The 21,728-nt window shown below is 43.5% G+C and overlaps 2 protein-coding genes across 2 annotated transcripts; both read left to right on the plus strand.

Moving 5' to 3' along the window:
* The first annotated feature begins 1,522 nt into the window (after nucleotides 1–1,522).
* On the plus strand, nucleotides 1,523–12,563 carry efna1b (ephrin-A1b). The gene is made up of 4 exons (XM_035634186.2): nucleotides 1,523–2,031; nucleotides 10,561–10,856; nucleotides 10,960–11,148; nucleotides 11,292–12,563. Exons 1-4 carry the CDS (start codon nucleotides 1,934–1,936, stop codon nucleotides 11,411–11,413), a joined length of 705 nt encoding a protein of 234 aa, XP_035490079.2. The 5' UTR covers nucleotides 1,523–1,933; the 3' UTR covers nucleotides 11,414–12,563.
* Nucleotides 12,564–14,627: 2,064 nt separating this feature from the next.
* On the plus strand, nucleotides 14,628–19,274 carry slc50a1 (solute carrier family 50 member 1). Its single transcript, XM_035639520.2, has 6 exons — nucleotides 14,628–14,871; nucleotides 15,145–15,222; nucleotides 15,335–15,458; nucleotides 15,577–15,738; nucleotides 17,921–18,040; nucleotides 18,136–19,274. The coding sequence occupies exons 1-6, from the start codon at nucleotides 14,804–14,806 to the stop codon at nucleotides 18,241–18,243; spliced, it is 660 nt and encodes a 219-aa protein (XP_035495413.1). The 5' UTR covers nucleotides 14,628–14,803; the 3' UTR covers nucleotides 18,244–19,274.
* Nucleotides 19,275–21,728: the final 2,454 nt, after the last annotated feature.

Below are 21,728 nucleotides of genomic sequence, written 5' to 3' on the forward strand. Positions count from 1 at the left end.
GCCAGCCTGAGTAATGTGTATGAGTGAGAGCCGCAGGATCCTGTTGTTGGTCATGTGAAGCCGGTGTATCACTGACTTGGGAGCTTCTGCAGCAGCATTTGCATTTCAGTCATTCTTTAGAGGAAATTGATATATATATATATTTGTATAAAACAGTTTCTAATTCCAATAGGGCCAAGTGAAAGAAGGTGGCCACTACAGGAATAGCTGTTTGAAAAATGTGGTTTTGCGAAAACAGAATTTTTCACTAACTTTAATTTTTAATTGCACAGAAATAGTTAAATTCATTGCTTGTAATTATTTTGGGCAACATTACGGAATGGAAAAGAACAATCAGTTGTGATTAACCCCCACCCCCCGCAGTGCCTATGCCATATGTGTGTGTGGGTGTGTGTGTGTGTGTGTGCGCATGTGTGTGTGATCCTTTCAGAATGCCGTGACGTGTATGTGCTTGCCCAGCCAAGCCTAGGGACAGTAAGACACTTACAGTTTGTCTGCATCTAAAATACACACACACCCAACACACAAAATGCCACCTCCTGTCTCCCTGTAGGTCTGGGAACTCTGAACATCTAACCCCGGCTGGGCTGCATCCCTGCCCGAGGGAAGCCCTCTCCTGCCGGGACCACAATCATGCTGACACCCCACGGTCTGGACTTTATCCACTCCATCTGTGAGGTTGAATTCTGAAGTTACCTGTCTGGGGATGTGGCTGGGCTAAACAGAGACTACGAGATTAGACAGACTGATAAGACGCTAATTATTTATCTGACAAAACGGAATCAGTACGCCCAGTGTGCCTATAGGCAACAACAACCTGCATGAACACACACACACACACACACACACACACACACACACACACACACACCTCAGTGAAGGGTCCTCAAATGATTCAAATACAACCAGTGAGACAATGGGAGACCATGGCGCTTAGTATATAATTTATAAATGTAACCATTAGTGCAGCAATATATAATAACAGCCCAAATTCAAAGTGCACAACCAAAAATATAGTGTAATCTGGCACACAACAAACAAACTGCATTACAACGCATAACAACTCAGCATACTACAATGAATTGCAACATACAGTATGTCACAATAGAACGCAATGCTGCCCAGCATCAACACATTACATAAAACACAATACAAACAACAACAGAAACCAACGAGGACAATGGCAGCAGTAACAGTCATGTAGTCAAATATTGTGCTTCAGTACAATCTTGATGTACTTTTACTTGAGTATAATTTAACAATATATTTTATACAGAAACTCCAGATACTAAAATACATTTATTTCAAATCAGTTTAGCATAGTTTACAAAGCACATGTTTACAAATTTTATCTTTTGATTGCTTTAGATGTATCTATTTGCTTATCGTCCTAATCTCACAAATTAGTTCATTTATTTTTTTTACATTGGATTAAAACTGCTGACACCTGATTTGGCTTTTACTGTGTGTCAATATTAAATATCATACCTCGTTTATAGGTTTTTATCTTATTGCCCTGATATTCCGGTCAGACCCGTTTGTGTTTATTACGCTTCTGCATTGTTTAATAGGTGTAGTGGTGTGGTTGTTTTCGTGTTTTCTGCGCTCCCGGTGTAAAGATCGAGCAGCTGTAGCACGCGGCTCCAGGGGCTGTGGTAGGCGGGGCATGCAGATCGGCTCGCTGCTATTGGCTGGCGCCACTCCAAGGGGTGGGGCCATTCCCAAACAAAGTACACAAGTTGCGCTTCTGTGGAGCAGTCAGGAGTAGAACAGTGTCGTGTCACATCCATCAGGTCGAATTGCATTTATTGCTACAGCAGGGGCGTAAAATCCACCTTTGGTTGCCGTGCGCGTATTTACGCATCCAGGTCTTCAGGGAACAGAAGCTGTTTACTGACTGAACTTGCCGAGGCTGCTGCGGAGAAGAGGAGCTATGGATTTGGCGTGCCTGCTGTGTTTGGCGATGAGCCTCGGCGCTTGGGTCGCCTCCGCGGAGAGACACAGCGTCTATTGGAACAGCTCGAATCCAAAGTAAGTGCTGATCAGTGCGCACGCTGGCACTGCATCCATACATATATTTGTGTCCCTGCAGCAGGCGGGTTGTCCAACGTGTGAGCAGTCAAACAAATGCTGCTCACTCTCCCGTGTGCGTCTGTTTCCTGATGCGTCCAGAGGCGGGTGGCTGTAAGTTTGTGCTCCCCTGAAAAGTCTCGCAGTGCGCACTGTCTCCGTGAGGCCCCGGGGCCGCTCGCGCTCCGTAACGGCTACGACTAAGCTCGCTGCCTTTATTCGTGTGACCACCAAAGGTAATTAAAGGTTCGAGGGACGTTTGAAACCACCAGGAGTCGTATGCCGTCCAGCAGCCGGCGGCCGTAAAGGCAGACGAGATTTGGAGCGGATGCCTAGACAGATGGACAGATTCACCACTATATTTAACCGCAACACAGACTCAGACATGCTCTAGTAGAAAATAGACTGACGGGTATGAACTTGGCCAACGACACTGTCTGCACCTGTGTGTGTGTGTGTGTGTGTGTGTGTGTCAACACGAAGTATATTTAAGAAAATGACTCGCTGTGGGATGATTCCATTATCGGCCCCGTATAGATGCCTATATATACAAGCCTTAAAGTGTTTTTTCATTGGGGAGTATGTTGAGAGTGTGTATGAATCATAGAGAGAGAGAGAGAGAGAGAGAGAGAGAGAGGCACAAATTGCTGCCTGTTTTTGTTTTGAGGTCACACATGTAAAGCTATCCGACCACTCAGCGGGATCGATGCAGCTCGACAGACGCGCAATATCGCAGCGCGCGATTTCTTGAGCTCCTGGCGTGGGGCGAGTGATCCCTCCGCTTGAAGGACGGGGTTGTTTCATACCGGGGCCTGGAGCAGAAGGAGCGTCCCCGCGTCTCTGCTGTGCTCACACACAGATCGATAGAAATCCCGCCACCGAGACCGAGGGAAAAGGGGCAAAAGCCATTAGGACCCTTTAGTCTCGTCTTGATTACATTACCGGCCCTCTAATCGCCCTTTAACAATGACAATAGACGCGTGGATTAGAAGAAGAGCCCCACAACAAGGAACGCAGTTGTCCTGATAATTGGATAAGGAGTCTAATGGAAAGTCCCGCACGTAGTGGGCAGCGCTTGTGTCGTGGGGTTGTCCGTGTGTGACTCACATGGCGGGTTCACCTGGATTGGCACACGTGACTCACTGCACACGGAGGGGAGGGGCTCCAGTCCAGGTGAGGCGGAAGGGAAAGGTGTAGTTTCACTGAAGGAAATGGCTCAAGCCTGGATAATAGAGGAAACGGGAGCTCCGAGTTCGAGGCTGATAAGCCCAAAAAGAAGTCAGAGAGTGAAAGGAGAGAGGCGGTCTAATGTCAAAGTCAGATCTTGTGTCCACCATCTCTACTCTGGCCCTGGATGACGTCTGTTGTTAAATGGGAATTACATAACCAGAAGGAAAATCATAATATAGCTGTAAAACTAATCCCTATGCCTAGATGGCTAAACATAGATGCTGGCAGACACCAAACGTCAAACATCTTCAATTCACACATACTGAACATGTGAAGTAATGAGTTCCCTATAGTGGCGATTTAGGTTGTCCTCCTCCCATATTTAAGATTAGATATACTTTCTTAATTTTGCTTTCTCCTTCTCTGTCATTCATTTACCAACACACACTTCCAGGGACATGAATACACAGACTTTCTCTGAAAGCTACTGACCGGAATTTGTATCAGGGGATAAAGGCGGCTTAAAGCTAAAAATGAAACCATAATCGTCTGACCCCTGCATGTCACTCGTATTATATGTTTTGCCACACTTTACAGTCTAATTGTTATTCCTCTGCTATAATCCTTCAGGGCCAGAGACCCCCCCCCCCCCTCCCTCTTCTCTCATCCTCTTTTTCTCCATCATCTCTCTTGTCTCCCACTGGCCCCGAACCATCCCCGGTGATCAATCGGTCACCTGTTCGCAGGATTGCGTAGATCTATCACTCTATCAACGGCCTTTGACGGCAGACTGCTGTTGATAATTGATGCTAATTGATTCTCGGCCTGATTGTGAGTGGCAGTGATTTGTCTTAGGTGGAGGACAGTGACCAGATGGCAGCAGTCTGCCCATTCACACTGGGGAGCGTAGAAGTGTGAGGCACTGACTGTGTGTGTGTGTGTGTGTGTGTGTGTTTGTGTGCGTGTGTGTGTGTGTGTGTGTGTCTGTTTTTCTATAAACACAGTAGGCTATATAGTATGTGGGTATTCAATAACTTGTCGGTTGTGTGTGTGTGTGTGTGTGTGTGTGTGTGTGTGTGTGTGTGTGTGTGTGTGGGTGGGGGTGTGTGTGTGTGTGTGTTTTCTACATGACAGGTGGAGAGACATGTTTTTCTCGGTCTGGTCCGGTCTTGTTATTTAAGTACGTGTCTCGGCCTGTGTCGAGTTAATGAGTGTGTGTGTGTGTGTGTGTCTCTGTGTGTGTGTGTGTGTGTTAGAGAGTTTGAACTTGTGCTGCCCTTAAACAGCTTTTAACTGGAAGGGATTTTTTAATTTTTGTTGTGGACTGAGAGTACGTGATTGTGTGCGGCTCGACGTCAGAGTGGAACGGGGAGTGGCTGTTACCGTAGGTAGTCTTACTAAGACGTGATAAATGTGTGACTCACACTTACATACACTAGGGGGCAAGAGGACGGACTTGGATGTTAATATTAGTTACAGGCAGCATTCCACCCCGCTGTTACTATACTCAACTCTGTCAGCTGTGTGTGTGTGTGTGTGTCTCTCGACCTGTCTGTTCCTCTCTCCATCTTCACTAATTCTCCTCTCTTTAACAGCTGGGTCTCATCCCAGCCTGGCTGCTGGCCCTGAGCCCTGATTCAAGTTCATTCAAGATCTATTATTTTCTGCACAGATGTGGATGCTGTTAACACTCCCACTCCACTGCCTCTTTTCTATCTGTTATCTCTGTTATGAATCTGCTTTCACCCATTCCCTGATAGCCAGGTTTTTTTTCTTTCTCTTGCTCCCGCTATCTGCACAAATATCTTTATCAGGAATTTGGTGTAACATAATATTTTGTTTATCTCAGTCTGTGTCTGGCTCTGTCTGGCTGTTGTTGAGGCAGCTGGGCCTGCCTTGACACGAACACGAGTTTAGGGTGAGGGTGGTTGATGCCCCCCTTCTTTATTTTATACATTTTATACATTTTGTTCCCTCTCTCTGTCTCTTTTTCCACTATTTTTTAACCTTGCTGTCTCTGGTTGTTGTCCTGTAATCTCACCCGAATGAGAACACACACACACACACACACACACACACACACACACACACACACACGCACATACGCACATACATACTAACACAGATTATTGGAGGTTTGTAATCTGACCATCTGACCCATAGACACAAAGCCATCATACTGGTTCGATTGCATATATTTATTTATATGCTTCTGTGATCCTGTGATGTAACTTCTGTCTGTTCCATCACATAATGGCCCTTTATCGTCTCTGTGTTTGTGTGTGTATCTGGGTAAGTGGGTCATTGTATAATTGTAATTACATATATATATATACATATATATAAAACACTGTGACCTACAGGTTTATATATATATATATAAACCTGTAATGGTCACAGTGTTCCATTCCCACCATAATCTCTCAGATGGGATCCATCCTACATCAGAACAATCAATTACCAGCACCACAGAATATCTCTGTTTAGCTTCCATATGAATCCTGTCCATTCAGTATGAAAAGACTTTGTGTTTACTCCCTGCTGATATAACTGTTGTCTTACCTTGCACAGTTATGAAGATACACATTCCTTCATGCATCACAGCACACAGCAGCACCTGGCATTTTTTAGTGACCATACATGCAGTTTATAAAGGACGTTTACTTTATATCAGTGTTCCAAGGCTGTACACATCCTCCCGACCCTGTCACAGTATCCATGTACCCCTGTTTTCTCCCGGCTCTTCCTCTCGCTTCCTTATCTGTGGTCCAGACTTCCTCCCCCCTACCCCCCACCCACTCCACTCGTCCCCCTTGCTCTCACAGACCTTCCTCTGTTTTTTGCCCCAGTAGTTTTCCACCGGAGGAGGACAGAGCACCTCTCAGCCCCTGGCTCTGCTAACACCAGAGAGGCCAACGTTATCATACTGTGTGTGGGCAAGCATGCCTGTGTGTGCATATGCGTACAGTGCTCATTCATAGCATTACAGGCATACCTTGATATTACTGTCCACTTATAGCTCAGCATCGCCCCCTAAAGGGCAGAATTAACAGCAGATGGACTTCAGCTCAAGTGTTTGAGGGTGTTATGTTTTGCATCAGTTACTTCAACATTTATTAATAAAAAGTTGGACACTTTATGTAAATTCTAAGTGAACTTTTACCCCCTCTCTCAGTTAGACAGACAGTCACGGGCACGCAGATTAACTCCCCCAACATATTAAACCCTCTATTCATCACAGACAGAATGGGAGGCTACAAAATGGGGGACAGGGTGAAAAGATTTTGGGCGCAGAGAGGAGGAGGGCCCTGGGCACAGGGTGAGAGAAGGGTGAACTAGAGAAAGGGATTTGTGTTGAGAAATTAGCCTGGATGAAGAGCTGTGGTATATTATGTCAGCATTAAGGGACAGGGCAAAATGGAGGATTGGGAGAGGGGGGAGGGGCAGATTTTGGGAAGAATAAAGAAGAGGCAGACGGAGGGAGGACAGAGTGGACAGTGATGGATGAAGGGAGGGGAGACGTATGGAATTGAATATGTGAGAAACAGCGGTGTTGACACTTTTTACAACTTTCATCCTGCACATTATCACAGTAGGTCATACACATACACATATATCCACACACATTTTTAAGATACTTGAAACCAGACTGAATTCATAATGTTATAGCAACTGATTGTCTTCTTGTAAGACAAAGAGATAAGAGGAAGAATGAAAGTAGATTACACTGGGGGCTAATATAGAAAGACTTTTCAGAGGAAATTACATTGGCTTTTATAAAGTAGTGAGCAGCTAGATGCATTATAACTACTGCCAGTTCCCTTCGGCCTCTGTGGAAGGAGGTGTGAATGTGCCAACCCACAGAAAATTAATAGGGTATTAAGTGTGTGAATTTGCGGCTCGAAATCCGATGAGTGCGCCTTGTTAGGACACAGTAAAACATCCAAACCGCAGCCCCCGTCGTGACATTCCAGCATGTGCACACTTACTACTGATACCTGCAGAGCAAATGGTGTTGGGGGGGTGCATCTGTTTAGTGTGTCGGTGGTGCTGACTCGCTCCTTGAGTGTGGTGTGTGTGTGTGTGTGTGTGTATGTATGTATGTGTGTGAAACAAATATCTTCAGTGCTGACTAAGATGGTAGTGCCTGTGAGAAGTTACGACTCTGAACTCTAACCCCTTGTCCCGGCTGCCAGTTTGAAATGCTCCCAAGAGCCACAGTGAAGGACAGAGTTCCTGTGTCAGTTGTTTGACGGAGACCAGTGTGAGCCCGGGGGACAAATGGAGGAACGACAGGGTTGACACGGAGAATGGGGGGGAAGGAAAGAGGGATGACAAGAAAAAAGAACAGAAGAAGAGCAGTGCAAGGACAATGGTGTGACTTCAAAGCTCCAGTGAGGAGGGCTAAGTGTTGAACAAGCCACCTACTGTCATAACCACTGGGACTGCAACTATTTTACTTGTTTATGCCCTTACCACATGCAAACAGAGACACACACACACACACACACACACACACACACACATTTCCTGCTGACGCACAAGGTAGAGTAGCTCCATAGTGAGAAACACCCACCTTCAACCTAGGCTGTTTACCCACACCTCTGTCACATGCAAGAAATCACACACACACACACACACACACACACACACACACACACACATACACACACACACACTCAAACACACAAGAGGCCCCAGTAGGCCTTGATAAACAGATGTGCTCATCAGCCCGGGGCATGAGACGCCCTCAATAAGGGTCTTCAGAGAATCCCTCTCCCATGAAAACATGCACATACACACAGAGACAAACTAACACACGAGGGGAGGAAAGTGGGGAAAGTAGGTTTGTAACAACTTACACACCTGGCCCTCAGTCTCACGTACAACACAGGCTGTCACGTCAATGCGACTCTCACTCTCCTGAGAACTGCAGGTCAGAGGAGAGGGGAAGAGGCAGTGAAGTCTCCAGCATTTTGAGAGCTCTGATGAGTGAAGACTTAAAGGCAGAGAGTGTGAGGAGTATGGAGGAGGGACGAGTATTAAGCTGCTTTCAGACATGCACTGGAGTTTTCCGGAGGGGCTGCATGAGAGAATGCAAATGTTACTCCGGACATTTTCCCGAACGTGAGCCCATACGAGAAAACAGCAGGAAAACATCGTCGAGATTTGTGGCGAGCGAAATAGCGCTCTATCCAGGTGCAAACCTACAAATAATGTAGGCCAAACAAAAAACAATTCAAGCATTCATAAGTCTGGACAGTCATATGAGCACACTCATTACTCCCATCCACAGCAGTCCGGGCAGTGGAAGCTCCACAGGTGGTAAGGTACAGGGGTTGAGGGGGTCCTGTAGCCTTCAGGCATTCTGTCTTTGGGGAGGGAAAGGGTATAATTACACCCCATTCATTCCCCCTCCCCTCCTTTTCTGCAGAACCCCTAACCCCAGACCCCTAACAGCCTTTAATTAGCCAGACCAATGGAGGCGAGGGGGGGTGAAGAGAAGGATAAAAGGAGGAATTTCTTAAAAGTGCGAGCTGTGAATGAAATTAGCAACAGAATCTGTTGGCGGTAGCTTTTCCATCCCTGTTATTTCATGCAGAGGGCGGCCAGGCCACTAACAAAGGCAGTGTGGGGGGGAAATAAGGTGTATGCCATACAAGTTTCAACTATTCTTTACTCCAGAGGGAACCACTAGAGATCTTCAAGCAGTTTGTTTTCCCTGACCCTGTTATTACTGCTTTCACCCAAAGAAAACAGAGAAAATGGAGACACAAGGTGAGAGCGGAGATTATTTTGGCCAATTAGACCTACCCTAGAAAATACAGACACGTATTCAAAGGCAAAGGCGTGTGCACCACCAAAGGAGTGTACACACTTTCAAAGAAGCTTTTCGGAGAGAGAGCAGTGACTGTGAGTTGAGGAGGGTGATCAGACCATTAGGCCTGGATAACAAGTGTAGAGCTGTGTTCCACGAACAAAGCATGTTATGACAGGTAGGTTAGTGCTAACTGACACACACACACACACACACACACACACACAGAGGCAGGAAGGAGGGGTCAGAGGCCCACATTTGGAGCCAGTGTGTCTGTGACTCGGCCAGGGGGTCCGAACAGAGGCCACAACAACAGGAGCCACAACACGCTTTGATGCCGGGGCACAAAACACTTGCGGCGCACATAAACAATGGCTGACATGCAGGAGCCGCTTGTCCGTCACTTTCACTCTCTGCTCACACACAAGCACAAGCGTGCACATGCAGTCGTTCAGTTTAAGCAGCACAGATTCAATTTGCAGGTTAGAGGGTTTTTCTTTTATCCCTAAGGATGTTATGGGAGTTGACGCAAATAAAAAAAATCTTTCTTCACCTCCTGGCTCTGGGCTGATCTCCCAGCACGCCAGCCAACTGTGCCACACATGTGGATGGCCTCGCCCGCATCATGTTTCTTTGAAGGAAAAACACGTTAGTAATGTGAAAATAAAAAATAAAATTGAATGGAAATTTGACACAACTCCCAAAATCCTGAATTTCTCGCTGAGCACCGCCACCACAGATGTGCCAAGAGACTGTACAGGATTGATGGTTATTTTTCACCTTCTCTACATACTTCATTAGGGCACAGGGGGGAACTAGGATTGGATGTGAGCAAAGAGGAGACAGGAAGGCTGAAAAAGAGCCATAAAACTAAATGAAGGGTAAAGATGAAAAGAGAGAAAAGGGGCGACAGTCTGGCTGTCTCCACCCACTGTGTCTCTTGTCTTTGATGCAATCAGAGAGAAATTGAGAGACACAGACAAAGATAGAGACAGTAAATTAGAGTGTGCAGCCACAACAGGCATGTAAAAACTTCCAGGTGAATAGAGACAGAAATGTGGAAAGTGAAGAGATGGGGGGTATGCTGTCATTTAAAATGTTTTCAGAAGTGAGTTTCTGTGTGTGTGTGTGTGTGTGTGTGTGTGTGTGTGTGTGTGTGTGCGCTCAGGATTCCTAGGTGTGTTTTCTTATCCAAAAACAAAGTGAACGAGTCAAGCCTGACCAGGCTCTTTCTAATTCTGTCTCAGTGACGGTTTGCACAAGCACACTCGTCTTCCCTGTTGTCCTGTTGCTGCACGTGCCTATTTGTGATTAGCCCTCATTGTTAATCTTGGTACGTGTGTTCTTTGAGCCGGGGTGTGTGCCGAGCACGTGTGCAAAACAGATGATGTCTGCCTACATGTAACTCATGTTGTTTTTCATTTTGTGAAATAAAAACGTCTACATCCTCCTGCGCGAGGACATGTGTCAGTAACCTCCTCTCTCTTCCTGTCTCCCTGCAGCTTTCTGTGGGATGAGTACACAGAGGAAGTGCGCATCAATGACTATTTGGACATCATCTGCCCCCACTACACCCACGGCGAGGTGTCATCTCATGCAGCTGAGCGCTATGTTCTGTACATGGTGGAGAAGGAGGACTATGAGGTGTGTAAACCTCACTCCTTTGACCAACTCCGTTGGGAGTGCTCGCGGCCCTTCGCTCCCCACGCACCTGAAAAATTCTCTGAGAAGTTCCAGCGCTTCACACCCTTCACCCTGGGCAAGGAGTTCAGACAGGGAGAGAGCTATTATTATATCTGTAAGTATCATTGACCCTGTATCGCTGGTATTTTATCGGCTCATTGTGATCCTCAGAAGTCTTCTTGTACTGAACCTTTCCCCCTCTCTCTGACCTTCTCCAGCCAAGCCAATGCATCACCATGGCCAGGACTGTCTGAGGCTGAGAGTGGATGTAGTTGGAAATAAAGGCTCTGGAAAATCTCCCCAAGAGAAATCCAAGGCGGAGGAGACAGGGAAAAGCTCGGATGGAGGAAAAGTGAAGTTCCCTGCCGCCGGAGGAGTTCACAACCCCTCCAACCAGCTCCCAGCAGGTGAGGAGTCTTTTACAAAATACCAGACAGATGCAAAATACTCACAGCAGGGCCGCGTCTAAGACAAGCTCAGCTGGGTGTGTTATCAAAGTCTGAAGGATGAAATCTGAAACTCAACCGCCCCTCCCTTTTTCTCTCCTTAGATGACCCTGCTGTGATGGAGCCAAATGTCCAGAGGAGTGTCGGCAGCTCAGGAGTACAGCTGCTTTCCTTTTCACTCCTTTTCACCATGATTCCAGTCTTATTAGTCCTGATGCTACACTAAGGCTGACCGAAACAGAGACAATACTATGCCAATGCCGGTCATTGGGACCATGAACACTCAGAGTTCTCTTTTTATACAGATTTTTTTTATACAAGCATGGACAGTGCTGTAAGCGTGTGTGTTTGATGTGTTTGTGTGCGCGTGGATGTGGAACGTGGATCGTTCCGAAGAAGAAGACCTCAAAGAATTTTTGTTCTTACTTTATTATAAGGATTTCTCATTTTTGACCGTCACAGATGCACACTTTTTTTTTAATTCTGAACAAAACTGGACGCAAACCGATCAAAACACTTGAATAACAAATGTTAAAGTTGGATTGAAAATGACAAGAGGAACACATAATCCTCATCATTATGTGTTCAGATTTTCACTCCATTGGTACAACTGTGCATTGTATTACTGTTCTCAAACTGCCACTGTCATTTTTTTCTTCATTTTCATGTCGAGAAATTGTCGATTGTGTATTGGAAATGTCAATGGCTACTTCCAAAGTGTTATACAGTACATTATGTAGTATTTTTATCATGTAGCACTCAGCTCCCTGTTGTATCTCCGCAAGTCTCTGTTTAAAGCACCACTTTGACATTTACTCTAAATGTCAAAATTCAAAAGCAGACACTTTGAGTCAGGTACTCCAATTTAGAGAGTACATAAAGTCTGGCATCACACATTTTTAAGTTATAAGTCAACACAAATTGCAAATGGTTTAGTCCAAACTAGTGGTTCTCAGACAAGTTTAATTAGACAACCATTAAGAGAATATTTACATTTTTTCAATAAAAAAACAACAATCTCAAAATGCATCAGAATTAATATAATGTGAATCATAATTCATAATCCCTAATACATGTTGTAAGTGGTTGGGAGCCACTGGTCAGGAGAACAACCCTGATTGAATCTTAAACTAGCAGGAGTGTCAGGGAGCTGAGCCTCTTCAGTACTCACAGTTCTTCACACTCATATCTGCTGCCCTGGCAGCATCGTGGTATGGTACACTGGCTGATGTTTGCAGATGTGATCCCACTTGCACATTGTCAAATTATGTCATTTTTTAAATGTTTTAATGTAAATTTGTACATAGAGAAAACTTTAAGAAACGTTTTTTAAGATGTTAAAAATCTGTAGTGAAATAAAAAAAATTGTGATGTCATAAAAATATCCGTTTGATTCTTTTTATGGTCAGCCCTGGTTATTTTCTATTCACCTACTTGAGATTTTGAAATCCCACTGAGCTTGTTGAGATTTTGATGGATGACACAATTTGGCAAAGCTCCTCTACCGATCCAGCGCCCTTCAGATTTCCACCCTCAGGTCTTCCCCAGCATCTATTTTCTCATCCCTTCTCCTCTGCCCTCTCTGTCTTTCATCCCTGGTGACACTGCTTGCCCTGGCTTATATTTCACAGTCCGAAAACCAAACACGAGAGCCGAGAGGGGGACGATGAAGGAGCGATAGCGCGGGATAGTGCAGGGAGAGAGGCCCACAAGCAAACTGACAAGCGGGTGTGAATTCGTCACTCTCGCCTCTTAGTTCACGCTTTTTTTTGCCCTGTACATCCTCTGTGGAGGGAAAGCTGAACATCCGTCTACACAGTGGTATGTTGGAATGAGGAGGAGCAGAGTGCACAAACGTTTCTACCTGCAAACCTCAGTGCTGACTGAAAACTGTCAAAAGTCACCGTGCCCTGTAAAACCAGGCAACATATACATTCAAAACCAGAACATAAAACCGACTTGTTTCTCTTTCCATAATCACATCATAGTTTAAATTCAGTGTGGGTGATCACACAGTCTCTCCTTGCAAAGTATGATGTCATATAGCAGTGTGCAAAAGATGTTAAAATCCTTAACTTGCATGTTTCGTAAAAGTCCATCAAATGTTTTTGTTCGGTGTTGATCCATATACAACAATGTATCTGCTGAAAATCCAGAATATCTAAATATAAATGACAAATATATCAATTTTGTTTGTAAAACACTTAAAGTAACTGGAAGAGCTTCAAATAAAAAACATCTTCACGAATTAATATAGATTATAACTTAGTAGCAGAGATGTCCAATATAAACCAGAAAGGTCATATTATTCAGTATGAAAATGAAATTGTCAAATGCAAACTTAAAAAGAACTTAAGGGGAAAAAATTGTGGGGAAAAAATTATACATCAGAGATTGTTGTAAAAGGTCACGTCTGAGAGACTTATCACAGCGAGGGTGCAGGAAGCCTCACCCACCCTGGACATTCTAGGTGATGAGCATTAGGTCCACCTGAACTTTAGAAAAAATGGAAAGGCAGCAGTAAGGTCAACCCTCATCTTACTTTCTGGTTGTAGTATCCATGAAATGACACACAACCGTTGAAATATGACCGAAAAAGAATTAATTAATCCAATTACATTGGTACCCTCAGTTGACTAGTATCGCAATTCCATGAGCATGGAGAATTCTAAAATGACAAATTCAAATAAGAAACATGATCACAACAATGAAACTCAAAAACAACTTTAATTTGAATCCTTGTATTTTTATTATTTCCTCAAGCACCCAGAAACCAACCAGTACTCTGGGAGGATTTGTTTAATATTAATTTAGGAGACTGAAGGTAAGTGGTGACCGTTTTGATAACATCATTGTTTAAGTCTTTTATTTTTAAACAGAAATGCACACAGATTTTGTTTTATCTGATACTGGCTTTTCAAATGTGAATATTATAGTATATTGAACATCTTTCAGTTTGTAATCATGGCCAGAAAAACAAAGCTTTTTGAATATTTAGCATTTCATTCACTATTCACTTAACAATTAATTGATTAGCCTATTAGAGAAAATAAATGTCACCTGTAATGATAGAGAAAATCATTCTTGATGGCAGCCTTGTCACAGACAGTCCCTCTGCAACAGATGGGCCGTGTTATGCTTTCACTTTATTGTTGCAAATGTCAAAGAGTACATTTATAGATCCAAATCCCATGGAGTAAACTTGGGGCTTTTGGGGACAGTTGTCTGATTTGCCCAGTTGGTCTTTTAGTCTTGGTACGAACGATGAAGAACAACTTTTTTTGTGTAAAATCAACGGAATGTCCCATGTTCCTGCGGCCGTGAACCCACCACATTCCCTCAACGTGATGACGTAGAGCCAAACGGCGCGAGAGCGTCTCAATATCCCATTGGAGCAAATCCGCCCCATCTGTTTCGCCTGCGAGCCAATCGCAGCGTAGAGATCTTCAGCACACTGATTGCAAACACGGAAATACAGTGAGAGAAAAAGAAGGGCGCCCGGGTAGTTGTAGTTTACCTGCAAACTTCACGAAACCAAAGCTTTCGTGACTAAAAGCACGGAGAACACGGATCAAATACCAAAGCGGTTCGTGTTTCGGACTTCCGGTGCCATCCTATGGAGTTGTTGCAGCTACTGTCATGGGCCTGCATCGTGTTCACAGTCGGGATGTTCTCGACTGGACTGTAAGTTTTCCTGATGGTTAATGAACATGGCAACATGGCAGGTTTACTTCCTCATGTCCTCCTGTTAGTTTCTATGTGGTTGGCAGAAAACAAGAGGGCATAAGAGGAATATTTAGGTGATGACTGCACTTGGTCATGAACTCATTTGTGCAGGAACATACTGTAAGATACAGACAGAGAAGTCGGCTACTTTCAGAAGTAGCCCATCTGCATCTCAGTTAACTTTCACGGTTGTGTTTGTGTGTGTGTTTGTGTGTGTGTTTGTGTTCCTAGGACCGACCTGAAGAAGATGCGCGAATCCCAAAGTGCTGACAATATCCAGTTTCTCCCTTTCCTCACCACATGTCTTAAGTGAGTTTGTCTTGTTTTGTGTGTTGTTGTTTTTTTATTTCTTTATGATTGGTTCAGCCCCATTTGTCATGCTCTGATCAGTGAATCTGATGCTTGTCACCTGTTTCCATAGTAACCTGGGTTGGTTGTATTATGGGACTCTGAAGCAGGATCAGACGATCATCCTGGTCAACATTATCGGAGCTCTCCTCCAGATCCTCTACATCATCATGTACTACCACTACACGAAGCAAAAGGTCAGCGTGGATCTGGAGGAAAAGCCCCACTGATTGGATCCAACTCAATCAGGCTGTGAAGACCCTCCACGCCGGTTTCTCAGCATGTCCCTGTGTGTCTTGCTTGTTTTTGTTTCAGAGGCTGGTGATGTCCGAGACTTTCGCAGCAGGCGTCGTGCTGACCTTCGGCTGGCTCTACTTCACCGTGTTCCTTACCGAGGGAGACACTCGGCTCAGCCAGCTGGGCCTCACCTGCAGCGTGGTCACCATCAGCATGTACCTGTCCCCGCTCACCGACCTGGTACGGAGACTTACTCCTCTCACTGGGCTCATAGTAAATGCAGAGACAACATTTATGATGTCCTGTAATGTGGAATACCACTATTGTTGGATAATTAAAAAATAATAAAATAAATTAGGATAATCACAAAAGTATCAGCTTATATGCACAGGATCAAATTGCTATTTATTAGTGATGAAACAATTTGTCATTTAATTGACTATTTGATTGACAGAAAAGTAACTTTGATCAAATTTCAAGTTGTTTATTTTTTTAAAAGCCAAATATTTCTTGGTCCCAGGCTCTAAGATTTGAGGATTTGAAACTCAGAACCCAGAAAAATCAAATGTCAAATGATGACTGGCATATTTTCAAATTGCAGCCATAACATTGTGCAGTCCATTATCTCAAATGAAATGCATTGTCCATCCTATAAAGCACTAAAGAAGTTGTCTTATTATAAAAGATGACTTTTCATAATTTATGAATATTGAGTACATTTCACAATATTCACTTGTAAATCAGTATGTAAAACTGTGAACAGCACATCATTTGCCTTCCACTCTGCACATGCAGCTATTTACTAGTGAAGGACTGAATCCCCTGTTCTCTCTCTCTCTCCTTCCTTTTTGTGTCTTCATATCATCTCTTTGGTTCCGTCTATCATCCTGTTTGTCTCCTTCCCCACATCTGGCTCACGGTTCCAAATGACCTCCAGTCAGTTTCCTGCCTTTCATTCGCTTCTCCTTGTCTTCCTGTTATTCTCACTCTGTCTGTTTGTGCCTCATCCCCATGGTTTAATTTTGTTTTCTCTTCAAAATTTACACGACATGATGCTGGAATGACACAGAATGAATAAACCTAACGCCATCTCCCTTAAAGGCCATCCTTCCTTAAACATTCCAGCACACTCTGCGTGTGCTTCTGGTGTTGAAAGGGAAATTCCAGGTTACGGCAATATTCATTGCCATCATTCCTGTTGAAAATCAGATGGTGGAATAAGTCAATAAATTATGTAACACTGAAGATAGTGCTTCAATAACTCTCCATTTAAAACCTGTATCACACCTTACAGGGCTGCATGGTGGCGTAGTGGTTAGCACTTGCCTCACAGCATTCTTGGTTCGAATCCCGGTTCAGCCAGGGCCTTTCTGTGTGGAATTTGCATGTTCTTCTCGTGTATGCGTGGGTTCTCTCCGGGTTCTCTGGCTTCCCTACAGTCCAAAGACATGCAGAATGGGGTTAGGTTAATTGGAGATTCTAAATTGGCCGTAGTTGTGAATGTGAGAGTGCATGGCTGTCCGTCTCTGTATGTGGCCTTTCGATAGGCTGGCGACCTGTCCAGGGTGTACCCCGCCTTTCACCCAATGTTAGCTGGGATTGGCTCCAGCCCCCCCGTGACCCTTAAATGGATAAAGTGGTAGACGATGGATGGATGGCCTCTTAGGTTCAATTTTGACCTTCCATGCTTCCATGTGAACGCTCATGGTTTTCCTTTGCACTAAAGGACTTTTACAGACATTTCATGTGAACTTGCTTTTGATTTTACTTCCAAACAAAGCAGTCAAAGACAACTTGACTAAAGCCTCTTTTCAACTGTAGTCTAACCACTGGTGTTTTCAATGTTGCTCTGCTCTGAGATCTCAGCAACCATTTAGGTTTGTCTGAGAGAGAGTTATACTTTGGATAAAACTACTTCATACACTGTGTTGTATGCCCACCAATGCCTGTATTAAAGCAACATTACTTGACTTTTTTTTTCAGATGTGTGTTATGTTTTTTTTTACATAACTTTGACATAAAAAGCAGCATTAGTAGGAATCATTATTCTTGTCACCTTCCACATGTATGTCTCACATTCTTTCTCTTAGCTCTGTTTTTTTTTTCACCAATTCCTGAGAGGAAATATGTGCCTCTCTATCTGCTATAATCTCCAGAGTATTCTCAAGGTACTCTGTAACTTCTTCAACTGCTGTTTGGTTCTCTCCTGGTAGTGTGCGTTTGCCGAAAATGGCATCTTGCTGGAAGCAGTTGATAAGAATGAAAGAAAACAAAAAATATTTAGGGCTGGAAAACCCAAAGCTGCAAGACAATGAAAAACTCCACAGCGCTTAGGGGAACTGCAGTAATTTGATCCACTCTACACGTGAAAACAAGTTTTATTGTGAGCTAATTGTTGCTGTCCTCCTCCCCTCTCTTTTAGGTCGAGATTGTGCGTAGTGGTAACGTGCAGTGCTTGTCCTTCCCCCTGACTGTAGCCACCTTCTTCACGTCAACCTCCTGGGTCCTCTACGGCCTGCAGCTCAACGATTCCTATATCATGGTAAGACACGCCTGCAAACGCAGCTTTCAACATTGTGTCTTGATTGAAATGAAAACTACAGTCATCATGTATCTTCCTATTTGTGTCCATCTCAGGTTCCTAACACACCAGGAATCTTCACCAGCCTCATCAGATTTTATCTGTTTTGGAGGTATGCGTCTGTCAATCAAAGCTTGCCTTCCTATAAGTCTATGCAGATATGAAATATGCAATGTTTACAAAAACAGAGAGAGATGACACATTTGTAGGCTGCAGCCCAGCTCTGCCTTCACTTGTCTTTTTGATAGTGAGTCACAGGTCAAAAAACAAACTATCTTTGCGTGACACCACTTATGAAGTGGAGATAATCTCTTGCAATAGTTGACTTAGTCATCGCGGGGAGGTGTATGAAGGAGTCGAGTTACTTGGTTGAAAGGTGAAAAGTTCATGATATCTTCAATTTCATTTTAATTTGGGGGGTTTTCTGCAGTTATTTGTTAAAACGTGACCTGTGTCTCTACTCCATGTCTTCCAAAGTGCCTTCCGTTAGGTCATGTTTGCCATTAAAGATTGATGGCATTTATTGAACTACCAACAAACTTGTTCTTGTTGAAATCTCTTAACTATCCAGTTAATTGGACCAAAACTTCCTCACCTCATACTAGCCAAAGATTTTGGGGAATTACAACTTGTTGGCTGCTATTTTAATACAAATATATTTTCCCTGTTAAATGGTACACATGTTGTATCAAACGTTGTCCTGCACAGTTTCATGTTTTTCACTACAGCCTGGTGTGGAGATGATGATGATGATGATTTTGTATCTCTCTCAGAGTTGGTACTCATGCCTCTGTGTCATCATGTAGACAGAATATTGAGTCATATCAATGGCAGTAAGTTATATTTGTCCAGAAATGTTTTCTATATTTTTTTTTTCTGAATCTTTTTTGATACAGGTTGTGTATGTTGGGCCCATGTCCCACATCAGATATTGTCTACTTTTATCTATTTTTTTTATATCCTCATGAGATTAAAGCAAATATAAAATGAGATTAACACCATAAGATGTGTTTACAAAAAATTGTGATGCTTATTTTTGTGGTGGTTGTCATGGATATTAAAATTATTATTCACTGTAATAGGGACATATGTTATGCATATTAAACGGCTGAGTGTTAGTGCTAATTCACTCACTTCTAAAGGATGTAAGACCTAAAAGGGTGCCATGTAAATAAATGTTCATGTTAACCATCAATGACTTTCATTTTCTGATTTGATAAATTAATTGTGAACAAGGTGAAAAGGAAAAAGGCTTGTAGTCGAGGAATTCGTGTGTGTGTGTGTGTGTGTGTGTGTGTGTGTGTGTGTGTGTGTGTGTGTGTGTGTGTGTGTGTGTGTGTGTGTGTGTGTGTGTGTGTGTGTGTGTGTGTGTGTGTGTGTGTGTGTGTGTGTGTGTGTCTATATGTCTATAATCAGGCTGGTTGTGTAAGAGACAAAAAGTTCGTTTGAAGGTGCAGTAGTGCGAATGAACGAGCTTGATTGTATGAATTTGTTGATACAGAGGGGGCAGTGGTGGGAAAGGCCACGCCAGAGGTTCTCATCGTGTGTGTGTGTGTGTGTGTGTGTGTGTGTGTGTGTGTGTGTGTGTGTGTGTGTGTGTGTGTGTGTGTGTGTGTGTGTGTGTGTGTGTGTGTGTGTGTGTGTGTGTGTGTGTGTGTGTGTGTGTGTGTGTGTGTGTGTGTGTTACATTGGCCTCTCTTCCTGAGCTCAAAGAGCCTGCCCCTGAATGAGCATACACAGACACAACACAGTATTGTGCTGGAATTTAGTGTTATGCAGGGGGAAAGCTAAGCTGAGAAGACTTGTGAGTCAGAGATAAATGAGTTACAGTTGAAAGAGAACAAGAAAGAAAAGGGGAAAAACTTGGAGCAGGAGACGAGAAGGCAAAGAGGAAGAAGGCACCATTGAGATAGAAGTAGAAAACTAAAACCGGGGAGTATAAAATAATTTCAAAGATAATTTTAAGTTTGTCTCGTTCTATAGTTGTAATAGAACAGTCGTAACATGACAACATTTAATAAAAATAGACAACCATGCTAAAAACTAGCTATTAGGCTGTACTTAATGTCAACAGTGGCAACACTCCTGTGAAGTTACCCACTGGTTTTGCCAACTTTCGTTTTGAAGCTTCGAGTTTAGCAGAGGAGGCCGACAACACGATAAGAATGAGGTTGTTTGTTGATTTACCACTTGAGCATGCGTATTGACATTCTTCTCCAACAATTCTAAAGATGCCAGACAATCGAAGTAACATTCCATGCGTTTTATATAATTTTAAACTCATATTATGGCTGCGAGCCCACCTACGCCTGCGCCCATGCACCGATTAGATGGTATTGCTGTCAATCACACTGCGTCCGCGCTCCAATGAATACCATTGCTTTATCGTCTATTTTACTCTGAATGAGAAGGCAGTTAACAAAATGAACGTCATGCTGTATTGGATGTTAACTGACGTCATAAATTAAGTGAGAAGTTAGAAGAGTAATTTTCTCAAATATATAACCATTTTTATAAACACTCTTGGGTAAACACTAATGTTAGCATTCTTAGATACTCATAGTGACACTAATTGCTTTGCATGTTTAATCTGACCATGTTTTACTTAATTTAGTGCATTAGCATGCAGTTAGCACTAAAGTATACCCGAGGCTCGTGTCATTATTTTGTTTTAGGTATAGTTATAAACCACAGTACTGGACAAATAAAGGACAAATAATTTGTTTCACTGGACAAATACATTTTTACCAAATTGTATTGTTTCACCTGGTGGATTACTACTCACACTATCACTGAAGTCACTCTGACTTATTCTCTGGGTACCATGAATGTCTTTACATAATTGGGTGCCATCTATTCAGTATATGTTCAGATTTCTGTCTTGACCAAAGTGATGCACTGACCGACAGAGCAACAGGCTTGACGAAACAGTGACGAAACACTCAGAGTCATCACATTTGCTTTCGACGAGAAATATGAACCAGTGAGTTCTGATAAACAACCCAGATACAGTCATAGATGAAGTGTGGGCTTAGTCTCACCCCTTATCTTTAGGAAGATGAGGAACGTTGGGAGATTTTAATGCTATGAAATATGAGTAGATGAGGCATCCAGGAGAAGATAAGGGCGTGTTAGGTGTTGTCTTCTGCTGAAAAGAGACACACATCAATAACAAACTGAGGGACAATGCATGGAGTCAGACTGGCCAGACACACCCTTCATTAGGACTATGGCTTTAGTGTGAAGAGACACCAGACATCAGCCATGATGATGTGTGCACGTCTTTGGTTGACAGCCAAATAGTAACACGAGGCCCATGTTTTGTATACGAGTGTGTGTGCTGGAGAGGGGTGAAGGGGAGGTAATCAGCTGAACAATGAGAACAGCTCACAAACAGGATCCCTCTGTTTCCTGGAGTAGAGACGGTCTCCTTAAACAACAGACACAAGCTGACTCTGGTACTTTTGCACACATCCTTTAGGCACATATACACATAGTAGGCTATGTACAGTATGCTGTCTCTTATACAGACACTCACAGTCCCTCCCCAACAAACACCATGTGTGCGTTCTATTTTTGTCGTTATGGGCGAATTCTGTTCTTTGGGGTTTGTTTCCCCCATAATTACACACAACTAAGTCTCTGCTTG

This window comes from Scophthalmus maximus, chromosome 1, assembly GCF_022379125.1.
Source record: "Scophthalmus maximus strain ysfricsl-2021 chromosome 1, ASM2237912v1, whole genome shotgun sequence".
Classification (NCBI taxonomy): Eukaryota; Metazoa; Chordata; class Actinopteri; order Pleuronectiformes; family Scophthalmidae; genus Scophthalmus; species Scophthalmus maximus.